Source organism: Arachis hypogaea, chromosome 5 (genome assembly GCF_003086295.3).
Source record: "Arachis hypogaea cultivar Tifrunner chromosome 5, arahy.Tifrunner.gnm2.J5K5, whole genome shotgun sequence".
Classification (NCBI taxonomy): domain Eukaryota; kingdom Viridiplantae; phylum Streptophyta; class Magnoliopsida; order Fabales; family Fabaceae; genus Arachis; species Arachis hypogaea.
In genome coordinates this window covers 109,944,606-109,970,838 of record NC_092040.1, presented here as the reverse complement: position 1 = coordinate 109,970,838, position 26,233 = coordinate 109,944,606, and the positions used below count along the sequence as shown (strand labels likewise).

At 33.4% G+C, this 26,233-nt stretch overlaps 2 protein-coding genes and 1 long non-coding RNA gene across 3 annotated transcripts; 2 read left to right on the top strand and 1 right to left on the bottom strand.

The window, feature by feature from the left end:
- The first annotated feature begins 2,440 nt into the window (after positions 1-2,440).
- LOC112802686 (serine/threonine-protein kinase STN7, chloroplastic) lies at positions 2,441-9,816 on the top strand. The gene is made up of 10 exons (XM_025846008.3): positions 2,441-4,593; positions 4,964-5,047; positions 5,449-5,568; positions 5,713-5,811; positions 6,047-6,215; positions 6,449-6,542; positions 7,850-7,943; positions 8,066-8,122; positions 8,502-8,915; positions 9,428-9,816. The coding sequence occupies exons 1-10, from the start codon at positions 4,150-4,152 to the stop codon at positions 9,593-9,595; spliced, it is 1,743 nt and encodes a 580-aa protein (XP_025701793.1). The 5' UTR covers positions 2,441-4,149; the 3' UTR covers positions 9,596-9,816.
- Positions 9,817-12,372: 2,556 nt separating this feature from the next.
- Positions 12,373-12,951, top strand: LOC112799851 (uncharacterized). The gene is made up of 2 exons (XR_003201240.3): positions 12,373-12,581; positions 12,777-12,951. It is a non-coding gene; the product is annotated as an uncharacterized lncRNA (long non-coding RNA).
- Positions 12,952-23,362: 10,411 nt separating this feature from the next.
- On the bottom strand, positions 23,363-25,868 carry LOC112802685 (probable galacturonosyltransferase-like 3). The gene has a single exon (XM_025846007.3). The coding sequence runs from the start codon at positions 24,941-24,943 to the stop codon at positions 23,894-23,896; it is 1,050 nt and encodes a 349-aa protein (XP_025701792.1). The 5' UTR covers positions 24,944-25,868; the 3' UTR covers positions 23,363-23,893.
- Between the last annotated feature and the right edge of the window lie 365 nt (positions 25,869-26,233).

Here is a 26,233-nt window from a genome sequence, read left to right as displayed (position 1 = left end):
TACTCTTCTTCTTCTTCTTCTTTTCTTTCGTTTCTGCACGTTCTTCTTCCTCGTTTTCCTCTTTTTCTTCTTCTTCTTCATTTACGTCTTTTCTCTCTGTTTTCTCGTTTTTTTCGATTTTTCATGGTAAAATCGTTTTTGAAGAAGAAGAAGCAGCAGAAGATGAGGAGGAGAAAGAGAAAGAATTCTGAAGTATGCATAAGATGTACTTCAACTTGGGTGTATTTTCTTAAATCATTTGGGTGTATTTTCTGTAACCCTTTGGGTGTATTTGAGTGATATCTGACTGATATCTATGGGTGTATCTGACTGATATCTATGGGTGATATCTATGGGTGTATCTTTCATTTCAGAAAAAATGGCAAGCATTACAGAAATACACCCAAACGATTACATAAAATACACCCAAGAGATTACAGAAATACACTCAAACGATTACATAAAATACACCCAAGAGATTACAGAAATACACCTAAACGGTTACAGGAATTCACCCAAAAGATTACAGAAAATACACCCAAAGGATTTAAAGAAATACACCCAAAATCATGCATAACTCAGAACTCTTTCTCTTTCTCCTCCTCATCTTCTGCTACTTCTTCTTCTTCAAAAATGATTTATGTCAAAAAACAATAGAAATCGAGAATAACGAAGAAAGAAAACAGAGAGAAAAGCACGTAAATGAAGAAGGAAAAAGAGAAGGCAAGAAACAAAAGAAAAGAAGAAGAAGGAGAGGAAGAGGAAGAAGAACGTGCAGCAAGAAGAAGCAGAAGGTGCAATGAAAACGTGCCGTAACAGTATTGGAGGAACTAACGTCAACGACGAAGAACAAACCAGTGAAAAAGGAGGAGAAAAGAACGATCGAAAAAGAAGGAGAAGAAGAAGGGATGTAGCGCGTCGTACGTGGAGCAGCGCGTAATTTGATTTTATTGTTTAATGAACTTGTAAAGCGTATCCCTTAAAGGATATTCTATTCTTACAAACCACAACTTTAAGTGTTCAAGACGCCTCTAACTAACTTTTAGAACCATGAAAATTTTTCGTATAATAATAATAATAATATTCATACTATGACCTAAATAATAAATCATACCTAAATTAAGTTAAAAGGTCCAATAAAAAAATGGTCTTCACCGTCTATTCGACTTTTATAAAGAGACTGGAGTCAACGTAAGTAGACGCTTAACCCCATTTTTAGAAGAGAGATCTCAATAATTTTAATATAAACTCCTATAAATACCCTGACACACTCAAGTACATCTAAATTTTGATATTCTAAATCTACTTTAACTCCTTGCTGACTTAGCTATCGGAGTGTCTTGCAGGTACCACTTCCATTCTTTCAAATACACAACTCGACGACGATTTCCAGAACATAATATAAGTTGAAGACCACTTTTCATTTAAATTTGGACTTTTCCTTACAATCCGACTCACTGGTTTTAGGTAAAGCCCCGAAACAAATAGCAATAATAATTTTTTCGTATTATAATTTTCTTAATACAATAATAATAATAATAATAATAATAATAATAATAATAATAATAATAATAATAATAATAATAATAATAATAATAATAGTAGTAGTACCTGCTGCCACCACCAGAAGCAGCTCCACACTACCAGTGGCGGAGCTTAGTTCAGACAAGGGGTGGCCACGGCCCCCCCAAATTTTTATTAAAAAAATTAGTAATACTTTTTTAAAAAATAAAAAATAGTTTAGTTGGCTCAAATATTTTATTATGACTTAAAATACCAAAGTTCAATCTTCATCTTTTGCTTTTATTGCACAATAGTTTTTAGTTTTAAACATTCAAAACATATCGAATTCGGACTGAATTGAGTGTATTCACATTTCGCACCTCTCTATTCAATAAGCAACACTCCCTCTCTACCTTTGAGTTCAAATATAAAAAATTAGATATTTTTTATTTATGTAATTTAATATTATTTTATATTTTACTGTTAATTTAATTTAATTTTTTATATGATAAAAAAATATTAGAATATTCAATAAGTATTGATATTATTGTATTTGTATAAATTGATAAAAAATTTAATAAATAATAAATTTTAATATTTGTCCTTCTAATTTCTTTTTTACATATTTTACCGGATATATATTTAAATTTTTATATAAAATAATCATAAAAAATCAAAGAGTTGATGATGCATTTTTTAAGAGGAAGGCTAATATTCAAGAAGGAAAACATATAACTTTTACAATATTAACACAGGTAGATAGTTCTTCTACTTTAATTAATCACGAAGAAAGTAAGATACAACTTTCAAAAGTTTAAAGAGTTGTATCTAATGAGTTTGACCTTAATTCTTTAGAACGATACCTGAAAATAGCTTCAAATTTGGCAATATCACCCAAATCAAAGAGATGAAGTTAGACGAGTTTATCTTAAATGGGTCCATATCAAAAATATTTTGACAATTATTTTCTATCTGACCCCCCCCAAAATTTCGTTTCAAGCTCCGCCACTGCACACTACATGGATCTTCTCCTTCGTTATATACTTATATTTACATGAAAAAGTATTCTAGTCCATAATGCAAAAATTATATATCCAGAACAGTTGACATAACCCAACATCCTCTCTAGTCCATCATTGCTATTCACATAAGTACATAACATTGTCTCTGTCCAAATATTAAATAAATAAATATTATATTATAATTACTTTACTAAACTAAGGTCATTACCATACTTAAATGCAATCTGTAGCTGAAATTTATGATGCACGTTCACTGAGCCGCGGGACTCACTGCTGAACTCTCCTGGTACAAGCTGCAACGGTCGAATAGCTCCTCACGCATGAACGGCAAGCAGTTCGCACCAAAGCGGGACACGTTTCACCAGCACCACAGAATTTTCCATTTAGTATCTATCCGTGACCGATATTATTCCTCAATCCATTTTCCGAAATCCTCAGCCACAATAAATAGTTAAATACTGAAACAATAATTATCAATATGCAGATATAATAAATATAAATATAACACACACACACACAAAATAATCGTACAATAAAGATTTAAATCAGAGATTATAATATAAGAAAATTTTTTTGCCTGATTCAATTTTCTAATATCTATTATATTTTTTTATCGTCTCGTTATTTAGTAATGATATATGGTTTTAATCAATACAAATTAAAGTGATAGGAGAAAGATTTATATGTTCCCTAAAATATATTTAATTCATCCCGAAATCAATTACAATTATTCGTACTCATATATTAATTTAAAAATTATGTTAAATAAATAGAAGTGTGTGATTATATTTAATATTTATTTGAGTGAAGTTTTTAAAAACTTGTTTCAAGTAATATTTTTTAAAAATCTTTTAAAAAATTAAAAATAATTTTATATTTAAATATTTTATATAAAAGATTTTTTATTTAACAATTATATTTAAATATAATAATATAAAAATATTTATTTATTAAAATATCTTTTTTCAAATAAAAAACTTTTAAAAAAATATAAATTATAACTTCTGAAAAAATATTTTTTATATTTTTTAATACTTATACTTTTATTATTAAAATTTACTAAATATATGAAAAAATATAAAAAAATATTTTGTATTAACTTTTTTCAACGCAACTTAATAACATCTAAACAAATATTTATTCCCAGAACATATATTAAAGACATTCTAAAAAATAAGAATATATATATATATCATTACTCAAATGATGCAATCACCTTCCATCTAATATCTAATAGTAATATAAAAATATTATATACATCCCAAAAAACCGTCACTATATTAATTATCAATATTATATATAATTTAATTTATTTTTAATAAATCTATATTTAAATATATATATATTTTTATAAATAATTAATTTAATAATTAATTTTTTGTTTCATCTGGTAAGGGTGATAATAATACTAATAATAGGATAAGAAGTATATAATGAATAAGTTAAAACAAAAGAAAAATGAATTGTTCCCTCACTGTTGTTGATTTGATATTAGTGTTTGCAATTTAAAATAAACAAAAAGGAAATAAAAAAATGAAAAAAGAAACTTGTGGTCTAAAACCGAAGGAGAAAAGAAACAATGAAGTGAAGTTCTCCGTCATTTTTTTCTACCACAAAGCCAGGAAGTGTAAACTGAGGAACTGGCATGGCCACTGTAGCAACAAGTGGAATAGGAGCAGGGTTAACAAAGCTCCAAGCAAACAAAGCAAAGCACAACAAATCCCTCTTTCTGGGCCATGGATTCAGAATCAAACCTTCTTTTCTACCATGCAGCAGTAGAAAGCAGCCTCCTTTTCAAGTGTTTGCATTAGGCGGTGGTGGTGGTGGAAGTGAATGGGTTCTTGATTCCATTCACAACCTCTTTGTGGGTGTTGGGGTTGGTCTCCCTTGCACTGTGATGGAGTGTGGGGACATAATTTATAGGAGCACACTACCAAAGTCAAATGGGTTGACTCTTACAGTTCCTGGTGCGGTTCTTGCTTTGAGTGCTCTCTCTTACCTTTGGGCCACACCTGGGGTTGCACCTGGTTTCTTTGACATGTTTGTTCTTGCTTTTGTTGAGAGATTGTTCAGACCCACTTATAGAAAGGTCACTCGGTTCAACTTCATTTCTTTTTCTTTATGTTACTTTAGCCAATTCTTATTTTCATTCTATAATATCTCTTATTTCGTTACTTATATAGAAGTAAAAATTATGGTTGATTAATTAGTACTTTACTGTTAAGAATTTACATTACTTTTGATTTTAGTATATGTCCATTTAGCTAGAGTGCACCATGGATAATGCTACTATAAAATATTTAGATGTTAAGGGTTTAAATGTTAAATATGACCCACTACTTGTTTGATTCATCGCGTCATGACTCAACAATGCTTGGTTCATATAGGTTAATTGTTAATATTGCTTCTGCTGTTGATTGTAACTGTTATTGCTGACGTTGGTTTATTGTTTTTGGCAGGATGACTTTGTTGTGGGCAAGAAGTTAGGAGAGGGATCCTTTGGAGTAGTTTATAGAGCAACACCGTCCAAGCCCTCTTCAAAGGTATTAATTAATTACTATTCTATTTGGAAGCTACTATGGCCCTTTGCAGATCCTATGTTAACGCGGGATGCTTGTGGGCTGCCTATTTGGAAGCTACTAGAATAATGGAGTTTCTACTAGAATAATGGAGTTTCTCACTTATGTTTATTTTACCTTAAATTGGTTCTTGCTTGCATTTTTCATGGCGCACTTTACTATATCATTGAATTTCCATGTCATTTGTTTATGATTTTTTTTTTGAAAATCAGTGTCATTTTAAGTTTAATTGCTCATGAATATCATGCTTTCAAGAAACAAAAATGAGTGGCATATGTGCCTCAGCACCTGTGAGATTTAGAAATGTTAGATTGCTTGAATAGTATTGGTATGACTTATGCTTCTATTTTTGTTCTCAATGGAAGGAAGGTGACTTAGTCTTGAAGAAAGCTACTGAATATGGTGCCGTAGAAATTTGGATGAATGAGCGTGTACGGAGAGCTTGTGCAAGCAGCTGCGCAGATTTTCTATACGGGTTTCTTGAGGTGTTGCTCAATTAAAACTACTACTTCTTGATGAACTTCACTATCATAGTTGTATGGAGAAATTAAAGACATTTTTCAGTTACATAAGTTCACAGTTTAGTTTTAGTTATAGCAGTTGTCCTCATAATCACAAACCATTTGCAGAGCTCTTCAAAGAAAGCTCCTGAATACTGGCTTATATGGCGGTTTGAAGGGGATGCTACCCTAGCTGACTTGCTGCAGAGTAGAGAATTTCCATACAATGTTAGTAATCTCGTTACTTATGCAAATCATCAATTTTAATAGTATTAACCTTACAATTTTCTGATAAAGTAGTAGGAAATTATTACAATAATATTCCGTAGCCTTTACTCATTATTTCACTATGTTTCTGATGCGCTTTGTTCATATTAAAGTCTTCAATTTTATGCTTTATTGGTAAGTCATGAATGCTTATGTCTCCGGTATCAGCCATAGTGATTAGTGCCGCAAATTGCAGGTTGAAACATTAATTCTGGGTGAGGTTCAGGACTTGCCGAAGGGAGTTGAAAGAGAAAACAGAATTATTCAAACAATCATGAGGCAACTGTTGTTTGCATTAGACGGTCTTCATTCAACTGGCATTGTGCATAGGGATATTAAGCCACAGAACATTATTTTTTCTGAAGGTAAGAATCTGAACATTGCATATCTTATTTTTTTCCCTCCCCGATGAAAAAGTTTTCAGAATCAAAGTTAAGATCAGGGTTTCTTTTGTTTAGTATGTCTTTTATTGATTCTTTATTTTGTGTTATTGTTTACCTTGTAATAAACTGCACTTTGTTGTGCTGAGCTCCTTCTTTCAAGAAGAAAAAAAAATCCCCAAATTAAGATCTTGTTTCCTTTCTAATCCTGGGATCAGGGTCGCGAACATTCAAAATCATTGATCTTGGAGCTGCTGCAGATCTGCGAGTTGGCATTAACTATATTCCCAAGGAGTTTCTCTTGGATCCAAGGTATCTTCTTTGACATTTGATAAAAAGATAGCACCGTTTCCTGCTTTCAAAAGGAGAAAAAATATTAATAAAAGAAAAGAAATCTACTGTTGGAATTTTTTATTTGATATGCTTAATGAGTTTAGTGATGGATTCTTTTCATTTTTCTTTCATTGGAATTAGAAAATGGAAGCTTTTATTTTTTTTATTTATGAACTATTTCAAAAATTTCTCTTTAAAGCCATCAACACTTTCTGCCTCATTTCCTTTAAGGCCCCGTTCCCACATCTCATACTCATTCTCATTCTCATTCCAACAAGTCACCATATTGAAATAAGAGAGTGAATGTGACCAATTAATTGCTGAAGGAGTTTGAACCTAAGGCTGATTCGGGTCCAGTTTTTGTGTCAGTGATTCTCCTTCATTCTGTTAACTCCAGGGTTGTTGGTTCAGATTCCTGCAATTCTTGAGTTTGCCAATTTTCAAACAAGTGGATTTTCCATTTTGTTTCATGCATATTAGCAGCAAGAGATGAATATAGCAAGGAATGAAAACTATTGTAACTTGTGAGCTAAAAAACTGAATTATTCTATCAATGTGTATCATGCAGAAGATATACAAGGATATATATACACAGCAGATGAAGTGTAGCAACTAACAACCATTCTAACAAACTCTTAACTTCACTCTAACTAACTTATAACTGAGTTTCCTTTTATGCCCCTAATAATGCAATCCTCTACTTTGCTCTTATATGCATTTTCCTGTTAGCAATTGAGATCCAGATGTACATGGATTAATGATAAATGAATGAATGATCCTAATTAATTTCTTGTTTACGTATACTAGCTAGTACTGTTGCTATGTTCTTTTGGTTGGTTTGGATTATTATTGGAATTTATTTGTATATTTCTGTTTTTAATCAAGCTCTCAAATTAATCAGTTCTGTTTTCAAGGCATCAAGTTAATATGAGTTTTTTATGACGCTTGTTACTGAGGCAAGTCGAAAATTAGGTCTCGGTTGTTCATGTATTTGAGGTTTCATTAATATGCATTCTTATCCCTTTTGAAGTGGCAATCAAAGTTGGGAGTATCCTTACTGAAACAACAAGCTATGCAATCACAGACTAACTACATTCATTTATTAATTGTAAAGACAAATTTAGAGAGATTACATTAATGCCTTATGTACATAGATTTAAAGTAGATGAAATTCAAAGTTCATGAAATTTTATTACAGCTTTAATTGAAATGTATATGTACTAATAATTTGAATGAAATTGTATTTCTAAAATGCGCATATGGCTTCTATGATTTTTACCTCTCAGATATGCCGCACCAGAGCAATACATCATGAGCACACAAACTCCATCTGCACCCTCGGCTCCTGTAGCAACTGCACTCTCACCGGTTTTATGGCAGGTTAAATATTGCTTACGAATCATCTGCAGTTAAATGATCATTTATAATTTTATATTATGTATTTTCCTTTATGATTTAATGATGTCTTTTTTGCTCATGATGGTTTTCTTTGTTTCTAACAGTTGAATTTGCCCGACAGATTTGATATCTATAGTGCTGGTCTGATCTTTCTTCAAATGGTGAGTAACAAATATTGATGAACTTGTGACGGATTCTGTTCTTATTACTGGAATTAATCAGTCAATTTCTGTAATTGATTTCACATGAATGTTAGATGAATCATTATAAATCACCTCATGGACATAGAAGACTGCATGTCACTATGTCAGTAGCTTTAAGTTAAAGACTTTGTTTATACATATGCACATCTTTTTGTTAAATCCTATTGTGTTGATCTATTATGAAATGTTGCTATCCTTGTTGGTAATTTTCCATATATCTGGACCAGATTTTTAATTAGGGGAAACATTTAAACGATGACGACGAGTAATTCAATGTGCCATATGATAAAGCTGGTATTTCAAATATCTCATGCTTTATACCATTATTCTCTTATAGGCATTCCCGGGTTTACGCACCGATAATGGCCTTATACAATTCAACCGTCAATTAAAGAGGTGCGACTATGACTTGGTTACTTGGAGAAAAAGCGTAGAGCCTCGATGTGGCCCTGAACTTAGGAGGGGCTTTGATTTGTTGGATTTAGATGGTGGAATAGGATGGGAACTTCTGACATCAATGGTTAGATACAAAGCAAGGCAAAGGCTGAGTGCAAAAGCCGCATTGACTCATCCTTTCTTCGATAGAGAAGGTTTGTTGGCACTGTCTTTCATGCAAAATCTGAGGCTGCAGCTCTTACGAGCGACTCAGCAGGATTACGGAGAAGCTGCCAAGTGGGTCACTGAACTAATGGCAATATCAGGAACTGAGAAGGATGGTGGATTCACTGAAGCTCAGCTCCTTGAACTAAAAGTATATATCATGTTCTTCATTATTTAAATAAGCTTTTTGTGGTTTAAAATTAGCGATATATAATTTTGGTTTTGTAAAACTTTTCTTGTGGTCTTGATCCGAAAATTTTTCAAAAGTGAAATCGATCCATACGGCATTCGACATATACAGATCAACTAGGTGAGATGGTTACATATCCTTTGAAGGTGGCTACTTAAAGATGATATTATGAATCATTATATAGTTTAGTCAAACATGTTCAGTAAAATATGTCAAACCATCTATTAGTTCATAATATCATCTTCATTGAAGTAACCACCTACTTCGAATTATGGATAAGAAATTGATCTGTATGTGGGATAATGTCAGAGTCCAATTTTGCCTACTTCTGAAAACTTTTGGACCAAAACCACAAGGAAAATTTTATAGGCACCAAAACCGTAAATCACTTATTTAACTCCATGTTAAGCAGTGGTATAAAGTTCAGTTTTTATTTGCTATCTTGTCTTACGTATTTCCCTCCTCCCTTATAGGAAATTGAACCCAAGAAGAAGAAGAAGGCTAATGCACAGAGAAACGCTCTAGCTTCTGCACTTAAACTTCAGAGGAAAATCATTAAAACCTTAAATGAGAGTATGGATGAGCTCAGCAGACGAAGGAAAAGCATTTGGTGGAGCAGGTGGATCCCAAGAGAGGAATGAGAAATTGTAAATACTTTTATATATGCCCAGTTTTTTATTTTTAAAATTTTGTCTATAGTTTGTATATCAACATTAATTATAATGTTCAGATAGAAAAAAAAATTGTTTGTTGTGTATTTAAAAATAAAAGACACGAGACTAACTGGAATACTACATTACTTTTGCCATTAACTAACTGGAATCTTATGGATGCAATTGCAAGCATGCTTGGATTCTTTTAACCGCATTTGGTTTATATTTGCTTGGGTGTGATAAATTTTTGTGCTCGTTAATTGTGTATGTGTTCTTGCTATATATGTGATTTGTTTTGTGAATTGATCTTGCATTAAATTGAATGTGCTTGTTGGTTGAACCGAGATAGTGGAAGTAAGGGTGTTGTGAGACCATAGAATGATGGCTATTGGATCAAGTAAACCCTTTATTTAGCGTTTATCATTTTTCTTCAGGGTAAGCTCTATCTATAAGTTATTTTTCCTCTCTATCCTTTCATGATAACTCTTATAAATTTGTTGCTACTTTTTTTGGTAAAAACACAAATATCGAAATTTTGCATGGAGAGAGAATGTAAGCTAAGCTAATGAAACAATTATTTTTTCCTTTAATCTTTCATAGTATTCTATCGTTTTCTTTTTGTACTCTTTCATTTTTCTTGTTAAAACACATTAAATTTTTTATAGTAGACACAAAAATGTTAAAAATACACAGAAATGCTTAAAGAAAAACATAGGTAAAAATACATAATTTTTTTTATCCTAAACAGAAATTATTCAAGAGAAACATAAATAGAAAATATGATTTTTTTTTTTTTACTTAAACATAATTTTTTTGAAATTAAAACAAATTTTTTGTCATAACAAAATTTTTTTAAAAGAAATCGGTTTTACTCAAACACAGTTATTTTGACTCAAACATAGAAACTTATTTAACGAAGCACAACATTCTTTCTTGAATTTGGATCCTCTAAAGTTTGAATTTTACTTTAGAAAATAAAATGTGATCTTTCTACCTTTGAATAGTTTATCTTTCTACCATTAATTTCATAGGTGGGACCAAGAATAAATATGAAAGAGAAATTATTCAAAGATAGAAATATCACTTTATTTTCTAAAGTGAAATTCAAACTTTAGAAGATCCAAATCCAAAATTCTTTTGACAATATACACAAATTCTTGAAGAAAAATAAACGAAAAAACACAAAAATTTTGGAAGAGAAACGGAAAAAATATAGAAGTTTTAGATTTCTGTATTTATTAAAACATAATTCAGTATTTAGCTTACGTTTGACGTATATAGGATGAGTTCTTTTCTACGAAATTTATGTGTTTGTATAGGAAAAGTTTTTGTGTTTTGTAACTAATAATTTATGTCTTTTTTATCTATATATGTATTTTGTATTTAGCTTCACAAATTTCTATGTATAACTTCACAAAACTATTTTGTATTTATGAGTTCTTTTTAATTTTAACGACAATTTCTTATACCAAACGTTTAGAAAAAACATAATTTTTTTTAAAGAAAAACATTAAAATTGTAGATGACAATACTAAAATTCTTTTTTTTTTCCCTCCTCTTTGATGATATACACAAACACAACTTTTATTTCTACTCTCTGATAATATAGACAGACTAGTTATGTTCCGTGTTCAACTTTATGAATTTATGTATTTTTTGTTATTTAACTTTTCGTGTCTTTTATATTTTTCAATTTTGGAACAAAATTTCTTATAAGAAACACATAAATATTTAGAATAATAATCTTTTCTTCAAAAGAAAAAACCAAAGTTTGTGGATAAAACACAAATTCTACATTTAGGAAAAAGATAAATTACGTTCATATAACAATTATTTTTCTACTTTATCCTTTTGTGGTGTTCTATCCTTGTATGTTAAAAAGGAATAAAATAAGAAAATACATAAATTTAAAAAACACACAGAAAAAACTTAGAAGAAAACAAGCAGAAAAAAAGTTTATACCAAAAATACAAAAATAAAATTAAATAAAACAAAAATTCATAGATAAAAACACGTAAATTCTATATTCAAAGAGAGCATAAACTAAACTACTGTAATAATTATTTTTTCTTTTATTCCTTCATTTAACTCTATTGTTTTCATTAATTTTTATTTCTCCATTTTGTTTTTACTGGAAACACAATAGAAAAAAAAAACGACTACCAAAAAAAGGAAGATGGAAGAAAAAATGCAACGGAAAAAAAGTAATGGAAGAAAGAGCATGTGATTGAAATCCATGATTTAAGCCATGGAGGAAAGTGATCAAATGTAATGACGAAATTTTCGACAAATAGAATTTTACTGAAAGTTTAGTGAAATAGGCATTTTTACTGCACATGCACATCATTAAATACTTCGTCATGTCATTAGTTACTAAATTAGCGAAAAATTGCATTTTTAAACCACTTTAATTAGAAATTTTAAAAATTAGAGTATACAATTAGACTCCATTTTACGAGCTGATTTTAAATACGCAAAAAAATAAAATAATAATAGTTTATGAAATTAATATTTTATTAAATAATAATATTTTATTATTAATATTTTATTATAATGATATTTTATGATAGTAATATAATAATTAGATTCAAAATCTACCAACACTCTTAGATGAACTTAACTATGCTAATATTTTATCATAGATTTTCTATTCTCATAATGATCGTAATACTAATGTTATTTATACTAATAACTCATATATTTATCTTCTGAATATGTTATTATTTGTGTTCTAATATATCTAATTTTAGTAATTATTCGTTTTAAGATATTTTTGCAACAAATTTAAGTGACATTCCAGCACTTTCTTTCTTCTTCTCCCAGCCGTGGAACTCTTGGGAACTTCCATGAAAACTTCATGAACTCATGAGCTTTAAGATTGATTCTTTCACTTCCTGAAACCCTCACCACAAATCTAAACCGATTAAAGTATTTTCCTCTTCATTCTCTACACAACCATACCGGTTTTTCTAAGGTATGTTGCGGTTTCATGGCTGCTCTTCCTCAAAGTTTGGTTCGGCCATGGCTAAACTTGGTTAAACTAGATATTTTTTATGTTTTCTCTTTAGATCTTTTGTCTAGGAGCTTGTAAATCAAGAAAGCTTCATTTTCAGCTCAAAAGAGATGAGAAAATCCTTTTTAAACCCCCTAATGATGGTTTGATTACTAGGTGCACCATTATTTAAAAGTTTGTTTTGATTGAAAGCTAAGTGAAAAGTGAACTAGGAAGCTTTGTGTGTGCACCAATTTTGGAGGCAGCAGCAAGAGGTAAGGGTTGACTGATTTGAAATTGATTAATTGTGTTCTTGATGTGTGAATAATAAAGTGATGTTTGATACTTGAAATTGAATGTTTATCTGCTTTATTTATGCTAAAATTTGGTGATTATTAAGCTAAACAATTCGGTTCCATGGTGCTGCTGAAAAATCGAACTGTTTTAGCCAAGTTTGGTGCTGTTTTCAAGATTGTATCATGAGGAATTTGAGGTGGTTTGGTGGCTGGGAAGTTGTGTGACACCCTAATATTCAAATATTTATACTCGAGTCATAAATCAATGATAATAAGGTGATACGACTCAAGCTGAATTTATAATACATATATAATTGAATGTAATTATTAAACGAGATGTCTGAAAAGTAGTAAAAGAAATATCACAAATAGAAACACTTGCGTATCGATGAGAAGAAGATAGAACGCGTTCGGAAAGCGAAGATAAGATAAAACATTAAGGAAGAATAGGGTAAAGACAAGATATATATAAACATAAATATAATAGCACTAGTCGCGACCTGCGAAGTTTAGGCCGGCTAGGGTTACAATAATAAAAATCAGTTGATAAGAGCATTTCCTATCTCTCCCAAAATATACATCAAGGCCTTTAAAGACAAGTTCCAAAAGAAATAAATATATACATAAATTTTTTAAAATAAGTGAGGAGAGATTCTAAACAAAAGTAAAACAGAAGTCCAATAAACTTCGCCATCTCTCAAATGAATCATAGCTTACGGCTGAGTTCTAGGACCTACATCTGAAAAACAAGAGATATATACAGAATGAGAACCCCAACCTATGGGTTTTCAGTACGGTAAAAATGCCAAATAGATACTGCATCAGGCAACACGAACTCACTAAGCAATCTTAAACTCCATACCTCATCTTATCCATCCTAAATTTTCACTAATCAGTAATTAGGCAACTATTATAAGGAAGTCTAAATCTAATTCAATATTTCTCCTCTTTTTACAACTCTCCAATAGACTAGAACCAGCCTTCAACGTCAATCAACGGCAACATGAGGGACCTCTCAAGTGTGTAATCACAAATAGTACACAAGTAGATTTAGGTAAAACAATTAGCATATAGTCATATAGCATATACAATTAGGCAAATCGAAAAAAATTAAGTAAACCCAAACAATTCAAACATATGCAAATGATGTATGTCTGACCTATGACCTACGAGTCTCATCTGTCGGTTATCAAGCCAACCCAACATGTCCGGTAGCGAACCCCAGACAGTCCCTAAGCGCGTATCCCCAAGAACAAGTTGGGGCGAACCACTGCATCTACCTTGGGAGGCTTAAACCCAAACCCGGAGCAAGTAGGACAACGCCACTACATCTTGCCAGGCAGGTATATTTTAATCAAAATCATTCTCATTACCAATTTTATTATCAATATCATCATCAATCTTATTATCAATCTCATTAATAATCTCCCCATCGATCTCATCTCAATTCATATTTAATAGTAATTAAACTCATTCATCATCATCCTTCATCATAATCACCTACCATTCATCATCACATTATTCCTCATCATACACCAATTTCACAATTTGTTCATCTCTTATCAATTCACCAACACATTTTATTAACTCTCATGTCTAACTCCTCTATTCTTAATTACACTGGCTCTATATTCTTATCGGGGTTTATAAAAATTTAGAAGGCTCGAGGAATGATTAATAACTTAAAAATTCACTTTTTAGAAAAACAAGGGTGGTCGCGTACGCATGCATATGTTCGCATACGCATCAGTGTAAATTTTCAAAACTCACGCACGCTGACCATCTTTGCATACGCGGAAGGTTTAGGCAATAGAGCTTGCTTGCGTATGCATGACTTGTGTTGCGTACGCTTGAGTATAATCGTGACAAAGTCGCATACGCAGCCCATGTTCACATATGCATAGGTGTTGACAGAGACCGACTCCCACTTACGCACGATGAGTTATGCATACGCATGGCATATCAGTCAATGAAAAAGCTTATATGCTTAAGAAAACCAATTTTTAGCCCAAATTTCAAACATTCAAATCTTTTTCTACAAAATTCATTTTTCAACCATTTATGAACCGTTGAAAAGATCGATCAATGAATTTTCATAAAAATCTAGTTTTGTAACATTTTCAACTCTGAGGACTGAATTACGGCCCGCCAAAATTAGCCAAAAATTAGTTTTAACCAAAATAGAATTTACCAATTTTTCCAAAAATTCACAAGGCAAAAAGAGTTTTAACATCAACAAAAAGACCCTAAATCACTCCAATTCACACATTCACAATCTATCAAACTCAAACCTACTTCATTTACACATTTCAACTCAATTTCATCAATTTCACATCTCAAAATCCTAAATTTCCACTATTCTATCAATCATTCCTGTAAAATTCGGTCTAACCGTAATTAATTAAATAATAAATTAGATATGAGCAAAAATGGTTAGAAAATTTAGCAATCAAAATTTGGTAATTTAAATATGATATTTGGATTCAGTGAATTTTCTGATTCGAAAAACATAGTTTTCTACGTAAAAACGCGCACTGAAATTTTGACCGGCAATGCCGGCTGAGATCTGTTAGATACTGCAGCTGAGAAAATTGATTATAAGTAAATGAGGTTAAGAAATTAGGAATTATAATTAGGGAAGGTAGAAATATTTAAAGTGCGATTTAGAGCGTTAATCTTAAAGGTTTTGACCCAAAATTGGGCCAACGAACAAAAATAAGTGAACCGGACCCAAGTGATCCCAAGACCCAACATATATATAGCTTTATTAAGCCATTTCAGCATCATTCCTCCCCCCTATTATTGTGTTCCACGGTGAGAGAGAAGAGAGAAAAGGGAAATCAAAATCCTAACTCTTTTTTATCTTCAAATCACCATAACTTTCTCTTCGGAACTCTGATTGACGAGCCGTTTGCGGTCACGCATCGCTCTTCTCATTCTCTACAATTCTATCTAAGTTTTGTTGTGAGTAATCCACTGTTCTCTGCCTAGTTTTCATTTTTCTCTTTAAATTCAAATTTGGTTTGTGTTTTGAGGAAATCTTGTGATTTTGGTTGTTTAGGAGTGCTCTAGTATGAGCCATGGGTGATATTTATCACAAACTTCAGTGGGTTAAGGTAAGAAGTTCTCAAACCCTTGTGATTTATCATTTTCATGAATCCTATAGGTTAATGTATATATGTGAAATTGGTTATGTTAGTGTATTTGGTAATTTTAGTGCACAATTGGAAGATTGGTGTTATTTGAGGAGCTTTGGTGAGGCTTGGAGCTAAGATTGGTAGAGACTTCCAAACAAGAGGCTCAATTAGTTTGGCTACAAGAAGTAAAATTTAAGTTTCATTTAAGTATCGTGTGGTGTGATGAGAATTCCTAGGCTAGATGCCATAGGATTAAGTTTCGATTGTGTAAATGGTTGGTGCTAATATGCGTAGTTGATATATAATGTGACTTAATAATTGAGTTGAAGATTGTGTGGCTTTGTATGTTTGGTGTATTGAGAAATTGATGAATTGGATAATGAGTATTGATTTGTGGAATATGCATTTAAATTGTGAATTTAGGCCGGAGGCTGTGAATTTTAGGCCGGAGGCCGAAAAAAGGTAAGGAAGGTAAGTTGATGAGTGTATTGTGTGATGATATAAGTGATTGGATGGATTTTAGATATTGAATGTGTGAATAATTTGTTTGGTTATTGAATAATAAGGTTTGAGGAATTAAAATGTGGAATTTGATGGTTTTGGGTCAAATTGTGTAGACGATGTAGGTTTGGTTTTGGTTTAGTGCAATTATGTGAATGCGATTGGATTGTGGTCAGTTGGATGAGTGAAAATGAATTTGGCTTGGAAACATTGGAAAAATTGGTGATTTCTATGTTTGGGTAAAAACTTATTTTTGACCAACTTTGGCGGTCCGTAACTCAATCCACGGAGTTTGGAATTCTTCAAAATTAGATTTTTATGAAATCTTATTCAATGATCTTTCCAACGGTTCAGAAATGGTTGAAAAAGAATTTTGTAGAAGAAGTTATGTGTGTTGGAAGTTTGGGGTTTGAAACTGTGAATTCTGCAGCTTTTTAACTTAGTAAAATTTTTAGCAGAACGCACTCCCACGCGTAAGCGTGGCCGACGCGCACGCGTCATTTTCAAATATTCACCATTGAGGCGTGCGCCTGGCCAACGCATACGCATCGATGTGCTGCATCAGTAGCCCTGCCAAATTCCTGAGAGTTGTTTGAGAATTGCGTTGGTTTTGTGCGTGGGGCACAAACTGCACCCACGCGTACGCGTGGCTGACGCGTGGGCGTCACCTGGCTTTTTTCCATCCACGTGTGCGCGTGAGCGACGCATACGCGTCGATGTACTTTTGGGCTTTCCATGCGTGCGCGTGGGCGACGTGCACGCGTGGTTTTCACCCCAAGGTTGATATTTTGAGTTTTCAAAGCCAAATTTCAGACTTCTAAGTCTCCTTTCTCGCCCTTTATGCCCTAAATAATTATAGTATGCCTAGCAATGGAAATAGGCTAGGAGATGTGGTAACTTGTGAACGAAGTAAGGGGAGAATTAATGATGATTCATGACTAATGATGACTGTATGGGTGTTGAGGGAAGTGCGGCATATGCCGTAAGCCAAAGGGCTGTATTTGATAATGATTATTGGCTGTTATTGGTTATGCCATGAGCCAGATGGCTATGATAAATATTGAGTTATGGCTGGAAATGAAAATATGGCTTTGAATGATTGTTTTATCTTGAACTCTCTTTCTCGGAAGTGCGACCCAGAAAAATGGAGGAAGGTGAGGATCCCCTTCCTTGTTCTTCCTGGTATTGTAAAATCGCCCCCAGCGAGATGGTGGGAGGTTAGGATCCCCTCCTTAGTTCCTCCTGGGCATATGAGAACGTACCTCCTAGGTAGATGCAAGGGTTGTGGTTGCGCCCCACTTGCTCCAGGTTGGTTAGTATAGAGGCTCCCCGGGTGGACGCATGGGTTGTGGTTCGTCCCACTTACTCCGAGTTAAAGATTGTGATGCCTGGGTAGTAGCAAGGGTTGTGGTTCGTCCCACTTGCTCCGGGTCAGAGATTATGGCGCTTGGGTAGTAGCGTCAGTAGTGGTGATTCCACTCGCTCCAGGTTGAGCTTTTGAGACTCCTGGGGTAGATGCAGTGGTTAGCCCCCACTTGCTCCCAGTCGAGTATGATTTGGGATTGAAACTATCTGAGCCTCAGATTTCCTTGGGTAGATGCAGTGGGTCGGCTCCACTAGCTCCAAGTTGAGATCCGAGGTTCTGTTGACCCTATGTCGTAAGTGTGGTCGGACACTGTGAAAGTTCCGGATGAGCTCGCCCCTGTGAATATACACCAGTGAGGGTGTTGGATATGAATTATGAATTATGTTGAGTATAACTCGAGTTGGGGATGCATGACAGAGGGATAGTCTAATGGTTAGCTACCAGGACTTGTTGGGTTGGCTTTATAACCGACAGATGAGACTCATCAACCATAGGGCAGGCATTCATCATGTGCATATGTTTGAATTGTTTGGATTTTCCTATTTGCTTTGGATTGCTATATCATATGTGCTATGTTACCTGATTATGTGCTACTTGTACCTTAATTGTGTATTACTTGCCTGTACTGCTTGTATTTGTACAACTGAGAGGCCCCTCATACTGGTGTCGGTGGACGCTGAGGGCTGTTCTTGACGAGATGAATTGATGATGTGATTGAATGATGATGATGAGTATTGAATGAGATAATTTGAGTTCCTGGGTAGGCGTAGTGAAGTGAATTCACTTGCTCCAAGTGGGAATATGATGTATTGATATAGAATTGCTGAGACAAAATAATTGGGGATGGTTTTGTTTATGATTCTAATTATGATTTGTTGGAGAGTTAGAGAGTTGGAGACTTGGAGAGCATGAAAGATATGAATTAGATTTATCTTTTCCTTATGACAGTTGCCTATTCATGGATTAGCGAGAACCTAGGATGGATACTTGGTGAAAAGAAAATTGGGATGCTTAGTGAGTTTTTGTTGCAGTGCATTGTATTTATTTAGCACTTTTACCGTACTGGAAACCCATGGATCGGGGGTTCTCATTCCGTATATATCTCTTGTTTTTCAGATACAGGTCCAGGTGCTCAGAAGTGAGTTGTGGTTTGTCTGAGAGATGGCGAAGATCTTTACATTCTCCACTTTATATTTTGCTTAGAATCTCTCCACCTTTATTTTGAAGAACTTATATTATGTATTGAGCTCTTTTGAACTTGCCTATAGAGGCTCTTATGTTTCTTTTGGGAGAGATTAGAATATATTGTTGTCATATACTTTTATACTGTATCCTACCTAAACTTCGTGGGTCGCGACTAGTGACTATTTACTTATGTTATACATCCATGTACTGTACTTATATTACTCTTCTTTATGCCTCTATTTGTATATCACGTTTGACTTCACGCCTTATCTTTTTGTTGTCGAAACGTGAGTGATGCATCTTCGCGATTTTTATTTTTACTCTTTTCAGGCTTCTCGATTAATACTCCTTTCAATTATGCTTATATTTATATATTAAAGATCCACCTGAGAGTCGTACCACCATAATATCATTGACTTATGACTCGAGCATAAATATTTGAATATTAGGGTGTTACGATTCCAAATTTCACACATTCAATATCCAAATTTCATTCAAACTCATACATAATCACATAATACATTCAACAACTTACCATTGTCACCTTTTCCAACTTCCGACACAATTTCATAGCCTCCGACTCAATATCCATCAATTCAATACATAACTCATAAATACTTAATCATCATCCAAATCATCAATTTCCATAACATATCAACTATAGATAAATACAAAATTCTCATCCAAATCATCAATTGTCACAACACATCAACTATACATATGAATTCCAACCAAATACACAATTCAAACTTAGTCCTAGGGGACATCTAGTCTAGAATTTCATATTACATTATATGGTATTTAAATGAAACTTAAACCGTACCTCTTGGAAGTCAAAATCAAGCCTCTCAGATCACTTGTGAATTTTTACCAAGCCTTAACTTTAAACCTCACTAATGATCACTTATAGTGCCTCTAATATCACTCTACACTATTTTCACATAATATACACAATTCTCAATATACTAGGGTTCCATAAAATACCATAAATACAAAGAAAGTGGTTCTTACCTTTTTCCCACTAGAATATATGATGAAACTCAAATTTATATATATTGGTTTATGTTGTTGAGCCGACTTTAACTACTTTAGCAAATTTAATTAATATATGTATTTGTTTATGTTGTCGAGCTTACTGTATAAATTTGATAAATATATATATATATATATATATATATATATATATATATATTTGTTTATGCTGTTGAGCTGATTGTTACTTAGATAATTTTTTATTAGTTTAATGTTAATAGTAATTAATTATAGTAGGAGTACATAAAAAATACATTTTTTCTTCATGAGATTTTCTTCACTAACTTTAAATACTTTAAAAAACTTCATTAATATATGAGTTTGTTTATGTGTTTGAGCTTATTGTGTAAATTTCATTTACGAGTCACATAAATTATAGCTATGCATGTGTTCATGTATGTGCTGCACTATCATGGGTAAACAAAGATCTTGAGGACTTTTGTCACAAATGGCTGACTATGGATTCTTATAAGGCTACATACTTGCACTCATTGAATCCAATTCTAGGAGAAACACTATAGAAAAAATCTCAATATCTTAAGCCTTTAGCTCCTAAAATAAAGAGAAAGCCAGGAACTTTGAAAAAGAAGAAAAGATGCCGATGAAGAACATTCAGAAAGTAAAAAGCAAAAAGGTGTAACTAAGTTGAACAGAAAGTACAAGCAGTTTACTTATACCTATTGTGGAACAAAAGGCTACATTAAAAGGAGTTGTAGTCATAGAAAGACTGACGATGAAGCCATTGTTGAAGTTGTTGCTGCTGAAGCTACTGCTGTTGTAAATACTGGTGATACTGTCAATGTTGGTGCTGATGCACATAATGGGGATACTGCTAGCAATGATGGACATGATGTTGCTAATGATATTGAAAATGATGCTGGTAACAATGCTGAAAATGATACTGCAGCTTCAGAGGTTGAAATCATACAACCTAGTTATTCAGAATCATTGATTAATGAAGGGGTATGACTTCCCAACTCACTCCAAAGTAATAAACAATAATTCTTGCTTACACATTTCTGTAGCAGAACTGACTCATTATCTTGCAGGTTGCTCCACTTATTCCAATTCAACCTGCAAGGCCAAAGAAGTTGCCCCCAAAGAGAAGATCAACTCAACGCTCACTTGCTGCAAATATGGAACCAATGCAGGGGGCAAGTTTTGGGACAGTAGCAAAATTGGCAGGAGTCATAAAGTTTGTCCCTACACCAGACTTCATACCTCCAAGGAAGAAGTGATGAGATGCTTTCTATTTTGTAGTATTTAATTATGTTAAACTTGGATTCATCTTGATGATTGTATTTTTTGATTTGTTTATGTACAAGTTAGAAATAGTAAAACTGATATAAAGTGTTTAAATTTGGATTTGAATAGGTGATTCTATTTTAAATGATTTTAGTATTTTGTATAATGATAATACTAGATAGACATCAATGCTAATGACTGTTATAACTGTCAGTGTTAATATCACCTTATTATCAATTTGGAAATGAAAGTTGCCTATTAGTTACTATAATCATTTATCTTCAATTAGGTGTTGTTTTTAACTGTAACTTGATACGTGTACGTTACAAAATGTGATAATATTCAACATCACCATGTTAGCCAAGTTGAAAATAAAACTTGCATATTAGTTATTATAATAATTTATTCAATTAAGTGCTATTTTTTTACCGCAACTTCATACCACTACATTGTAAAAATTGATAATATTCAACATCACCATATTAGCTAACTTGAAAATAAAACTTGCAAAAAGTGACATTTAACATATCTATTACATTCAAGTTAATTTCATTTGTATAATCAGAAACAATTTCACATGATTTATTTTTCTACAACTAAGCCATAACCAATACACAAAACCACAATCGAAGATACAAACAAACTTAAAACATAGTTCCATATGTTTAAAACCCTAGCATCAGCTTCCAAATCCCTAATTGTCCAGCTTAAATTCATTTTTCAATGGTCAACATCTCTTGCAGAATCAACCATGACTTCATCCTCCTCATCTGTCCATACGAAAAGTCCGCACCATATCTTCCCTGCGGTTTGCAACGATACCTGAAAAAAAATTAACATAAAAAAACAGTTAATAAGAAGGTTCCAGTAAGCTCCCAAGATTCAACAACTCACATTCCTGTTTGGACAACCAAAAAAGATCGCTCGGGATTGGCGTCTATACCAGACCAACGAAGAACAGGGCGCATCCCGCATCCATACCATTGATGAGGCTTCCCTGTTCTGATACGATTGGTGGTCTTCGCCCATGTTCCATGTGAACGTGACCTACTTGAACTCCCTGAACCTTGACTGCTGCTCCCAATCATCCCTATAAAGATGATGATGAGTTATCAATTTAGGGATTTTAGGCCTTTGTCTATGAATTTATTTCAATCGTAGGGCTAGATTGAGACATAAAATTCTATCTCCAGGTCATATAACTGTTAACAATTCTAGGGGTGTTCAAGACCCAACCCGACCCAAAATCCGGTCTGAATCCGAGACATATTTTGTCGAGTTCGGATTTCTATTTTTTACCTGGTGTTATTTTTAGGTCGGGTTCAGATTTTGTTTCGGGTCACCTAATTCGGCGAAAAGTTACTTTTTACAATAAAATATATTTGAGTTAATTAGTAATGTTATATTATATTTTTATAATTCAATTAATATTTTTTATATTATACGATATTATTTTTATTTTAAAATAATTTATTTTAATATAAATATGAGCTAACATTTGTTAAATTTACTTTTAAAAGTAAAGTTTTAATATATAAAATTTATAAATTTGTATATACTAATATTTCATCCAGTCTATCTGATTTAACCCGATTTCTTTTCAAATTACTTTGAATTGGATTAAAATAGACTCTCTATCCTTAACCCGATTTCTTTTCAAATTACTTTGAATTGGATTAAAATAGACTCTCTATCCTTTTAGGGCCGAGTCTGGATCAACTTAAACCCGGCCCATAAACACCCCTAAACAATCCCACTCAGCACTTAACAAGTTACGTGTAGTCCATCGTGTCATATAATTATGCCAAATAAACATTTTAATGACGAAAATGATCACAAGAACAAACCAGAATCACGATTACAAATTTAAGAATTCTAATTGAGACCAATCAAATTGTGAGATTATTTTAAACATCAAGTCAAATTTTAGAAACCAAATTAAAATTTAACTCCTCAAATATATTTGTGTAATTTCCAACCTCTTTCTATTTTAACATGTCATTTACCAAAGGAAAAATATATATATAAAGAATGAACAATTTCCGGTTTTCAACAATATTGAAGAATCCGCCGAGTCACATAATACAGCATCAGTGAGGTACTACAATTATCCAAATGAAAAACCTATCTACCATTAACCCCCCTCAACCACACACTGACGCTGTAGACTGCACACTAACCATCTACCTTATCAATCTATGATTCTACTATACACAATACCCCAATGCAACCGGCAACCCAAAACGGCAAAACCCCGTTCTACATCACCGTATACCATCCAAAAAAGACACGTGTCAGACATTATCCGTACCGTACACAGTACACAGACACATTATTTTCCACTACACGCGCGTGTCCACCACTGTCACGTGACCACCCTCCCACCGCAACGGTGATAAAAAAAAATGATAATAATAAAAAGTATTAGCGCAGCTTGTTTGATTCCCCGTTTAGAAAAAGCAATTGCACGAAATTATCTTCAACAACTTCAATTTTCTTAAATTAAACGGAAAATCAAACATGCCGTAACAACTAGCTATCGGTGAAAACCGATGACACCGACGAAGAGTGCCGAAACAGATCGTACGGCGCCCAAAGACTATCCAGCGGACACGGTTTCTTGGAATCGATTCTTAGCCATGGCTTCCCTTTTCCACTCCAATGCAGCAAACTCACCGGACCAGGGTGAAGGTCACGGCAAAGCCCTTCAAGATTATCACCGCCGAGGCCGTGCTGGTTCCACCGGTGCTCCACTCTCTCAACGTCGCCGGCGAACACAAGTAAGAACGGCGGCAATGATCCAAGCTCGTAGATCCGGTTTCGTTTCTGGATCCTCATCCAGTTCTCAAGCTTCTCAGTGTATCTTCCATCCCTCCACTTCAGGAGATCTATGACCATAACACCTGTGTTGAAATAACACGCGTCGCGTCCCTTAAACGACGCCGCATAGCTAGGATTCGACCAAAATCGGCGCGTAAAGTAGTTAGTGAAGTTCGCGTGGCAATACTCTGGTGCTCCGAGCACGTGCGTACCGAGATCGATGTTCCAGAGCTTCGCCACGTCATCGACGACGATTAGGTCGGAGTCGAAGTAAATGATTCGCCGTACAGTGGCCGGAAGGAGGTCGGCAAGGTAGATTCGGGCGTAGTTGAGTGGCTGGTCCAGTGCGCGGCGGATGGAGTATGAGATCTTGCCGCGGACGAGGTTTGAGTCGAAGTAGTAGAGGCGAAACGTAAGCGACGGGAATGTGGCGGCAATAGTTTGTCGAAGCTCCGGACGGCGGTGCGTGGTCGCAATGAAATGGAAGACTATGTTTTCTGGACATGACGCATGTTGGAGGACAGAGAAGACGCCGGCAACGGAGCCGCGGAGGTAGGTCGCATCAAGCGTCATGGCGATGTGAATTACGGCGGGGTTATGGTCGGCGCCAACGGCAGACCACGCGGCGCGACGGCATTCCCTTCCGTTGCGGAATGCTTGAGCTTCGCGAAAGGTGGGAATATCACCGGATACTGGGAAATGTGCGGCAGCGGCAACTGTTGCAGCTGTAAAGAGGAGAAAGATGAATGTCGGTGGCATCATGATGAAGAGTGGGAGGAAGGCTCATAGTGAAAGAAAAGGGAGTGTGTGTTTTTGAGAAGGTTTAGGGGTATGTTTGGTATTTCATCTTGATTTGGTTGGCGTGGGGTAACATTGGTAGGAAGCCAGGTTGGAAAGACGCGTCTCTACCTTTTTGCTTCGGAATGCGTGCTTTGTTCCTGTGACGTGTGATGAGGAGGATTGTGCTCTCCTGGTTTGGGGTTCATGGTAAGCAACACGTGACGCCATGATAATGCGATCTTGAACGTTGGTTTACTCAATTGAGATGGGCAAACGGCTAAAATTTGATTCTGGTCTCTAGTAATTATGATTGAAGGGGTGTAGAAGATGCGTTTGGGCAAAGTCATGTGGTGCGATTTGTCTGCATGCGATAATCACGAATCACGCATGTATTATCTGAATCTATGTTGTTTAATGTTTAGGGTTTATCTAATTTGTACCTAAAATGGCACATGCTGATATTATTTGTGAGAAGTTTTATTAAAACTATAAATATATTTGTTTAATATTTATTAAAAATTTTATATTTTTATTAATAATAATTTTATAATGTATTTTTATGATAAACTAGTTTATGTTTCCTAGGGAATAATATATAAAATTATATAAAAAAAATTATTATTTATTTGTCTGCTTAAGCAAATATTTAGAGTTCGAATCTCATCCTTAATAAATAGAACATTAATATGTGGTGGATTAATTTTCGACTTGCCGAGTTAGAAAATTTGTAGAAAAAATTGTATTTATCTTTAAAATAGATTAATTTTTTATTAATAGCAATACTTATGGATTTTTGTCTTTGTTAAAATTTATTTAGGATAATTTTATTTATTGGTATCGTATTCATTCTTGAAGTCAAAACAATATAATCAACATTGTTATTTGTTAAAATTTCACATTTTATGAAATGATTTTTAAATTTTCAAATTCATAAACTTATGTCGTTACAAAAATTATTAGATTGGGTGTTAGTTAGTATGAAGAGAAACTAATAATAACTTTTGTTATTCAATATATAATTTATTCTATTGAAAAATAAATTAATATTTTCTAAATTTATAAATACATTTTCTTCTAATTTCTTACACTATTTTATTTGACAATATTTATCATTAAAAAATAGCAAATTATCATACTATCTCATAATATATATATATATATATATATATATATATATATATATATATATATATGATGTGCAAAATAATTTCTTGACTTAAAATTAATTTTGGTTAGTGAGATAAAATTTAAAATATTTTTTATTTTCTTACT

Bases quoted from the DNA above. Each gene is read 5' to 3' on its own strand.
- LOC112802686 (XM_025846008.3), top strand. From the start codon at position 4,150: ATGGCCACTGTAGCAACAAGTGGAATAGGAGCAGGGTTAACAAAGCTC. The intron at 5,048-5,448 runs GTATTAATTAAT...TCTCAATGGAAG, and splicing joins CGTCCAAGCCCTCTTCAAAG to GAAGGTGACTTAGTCTTGAA. The intron at 6,543-7,849 runs GTATCTTCTTTG...TTTACCTCTCAG, and splicing joins GAGTTTCTCTTGGATCCAAG to ATATGCCGCACCAGAGCAAT.
- LOC112802685 (XM_025846007.3), bottom strand. From the start codon at position 24,943: ATGATGCCACCGACATTCATCTTTCTCCTCTTTACAGCTGCAACAGTT.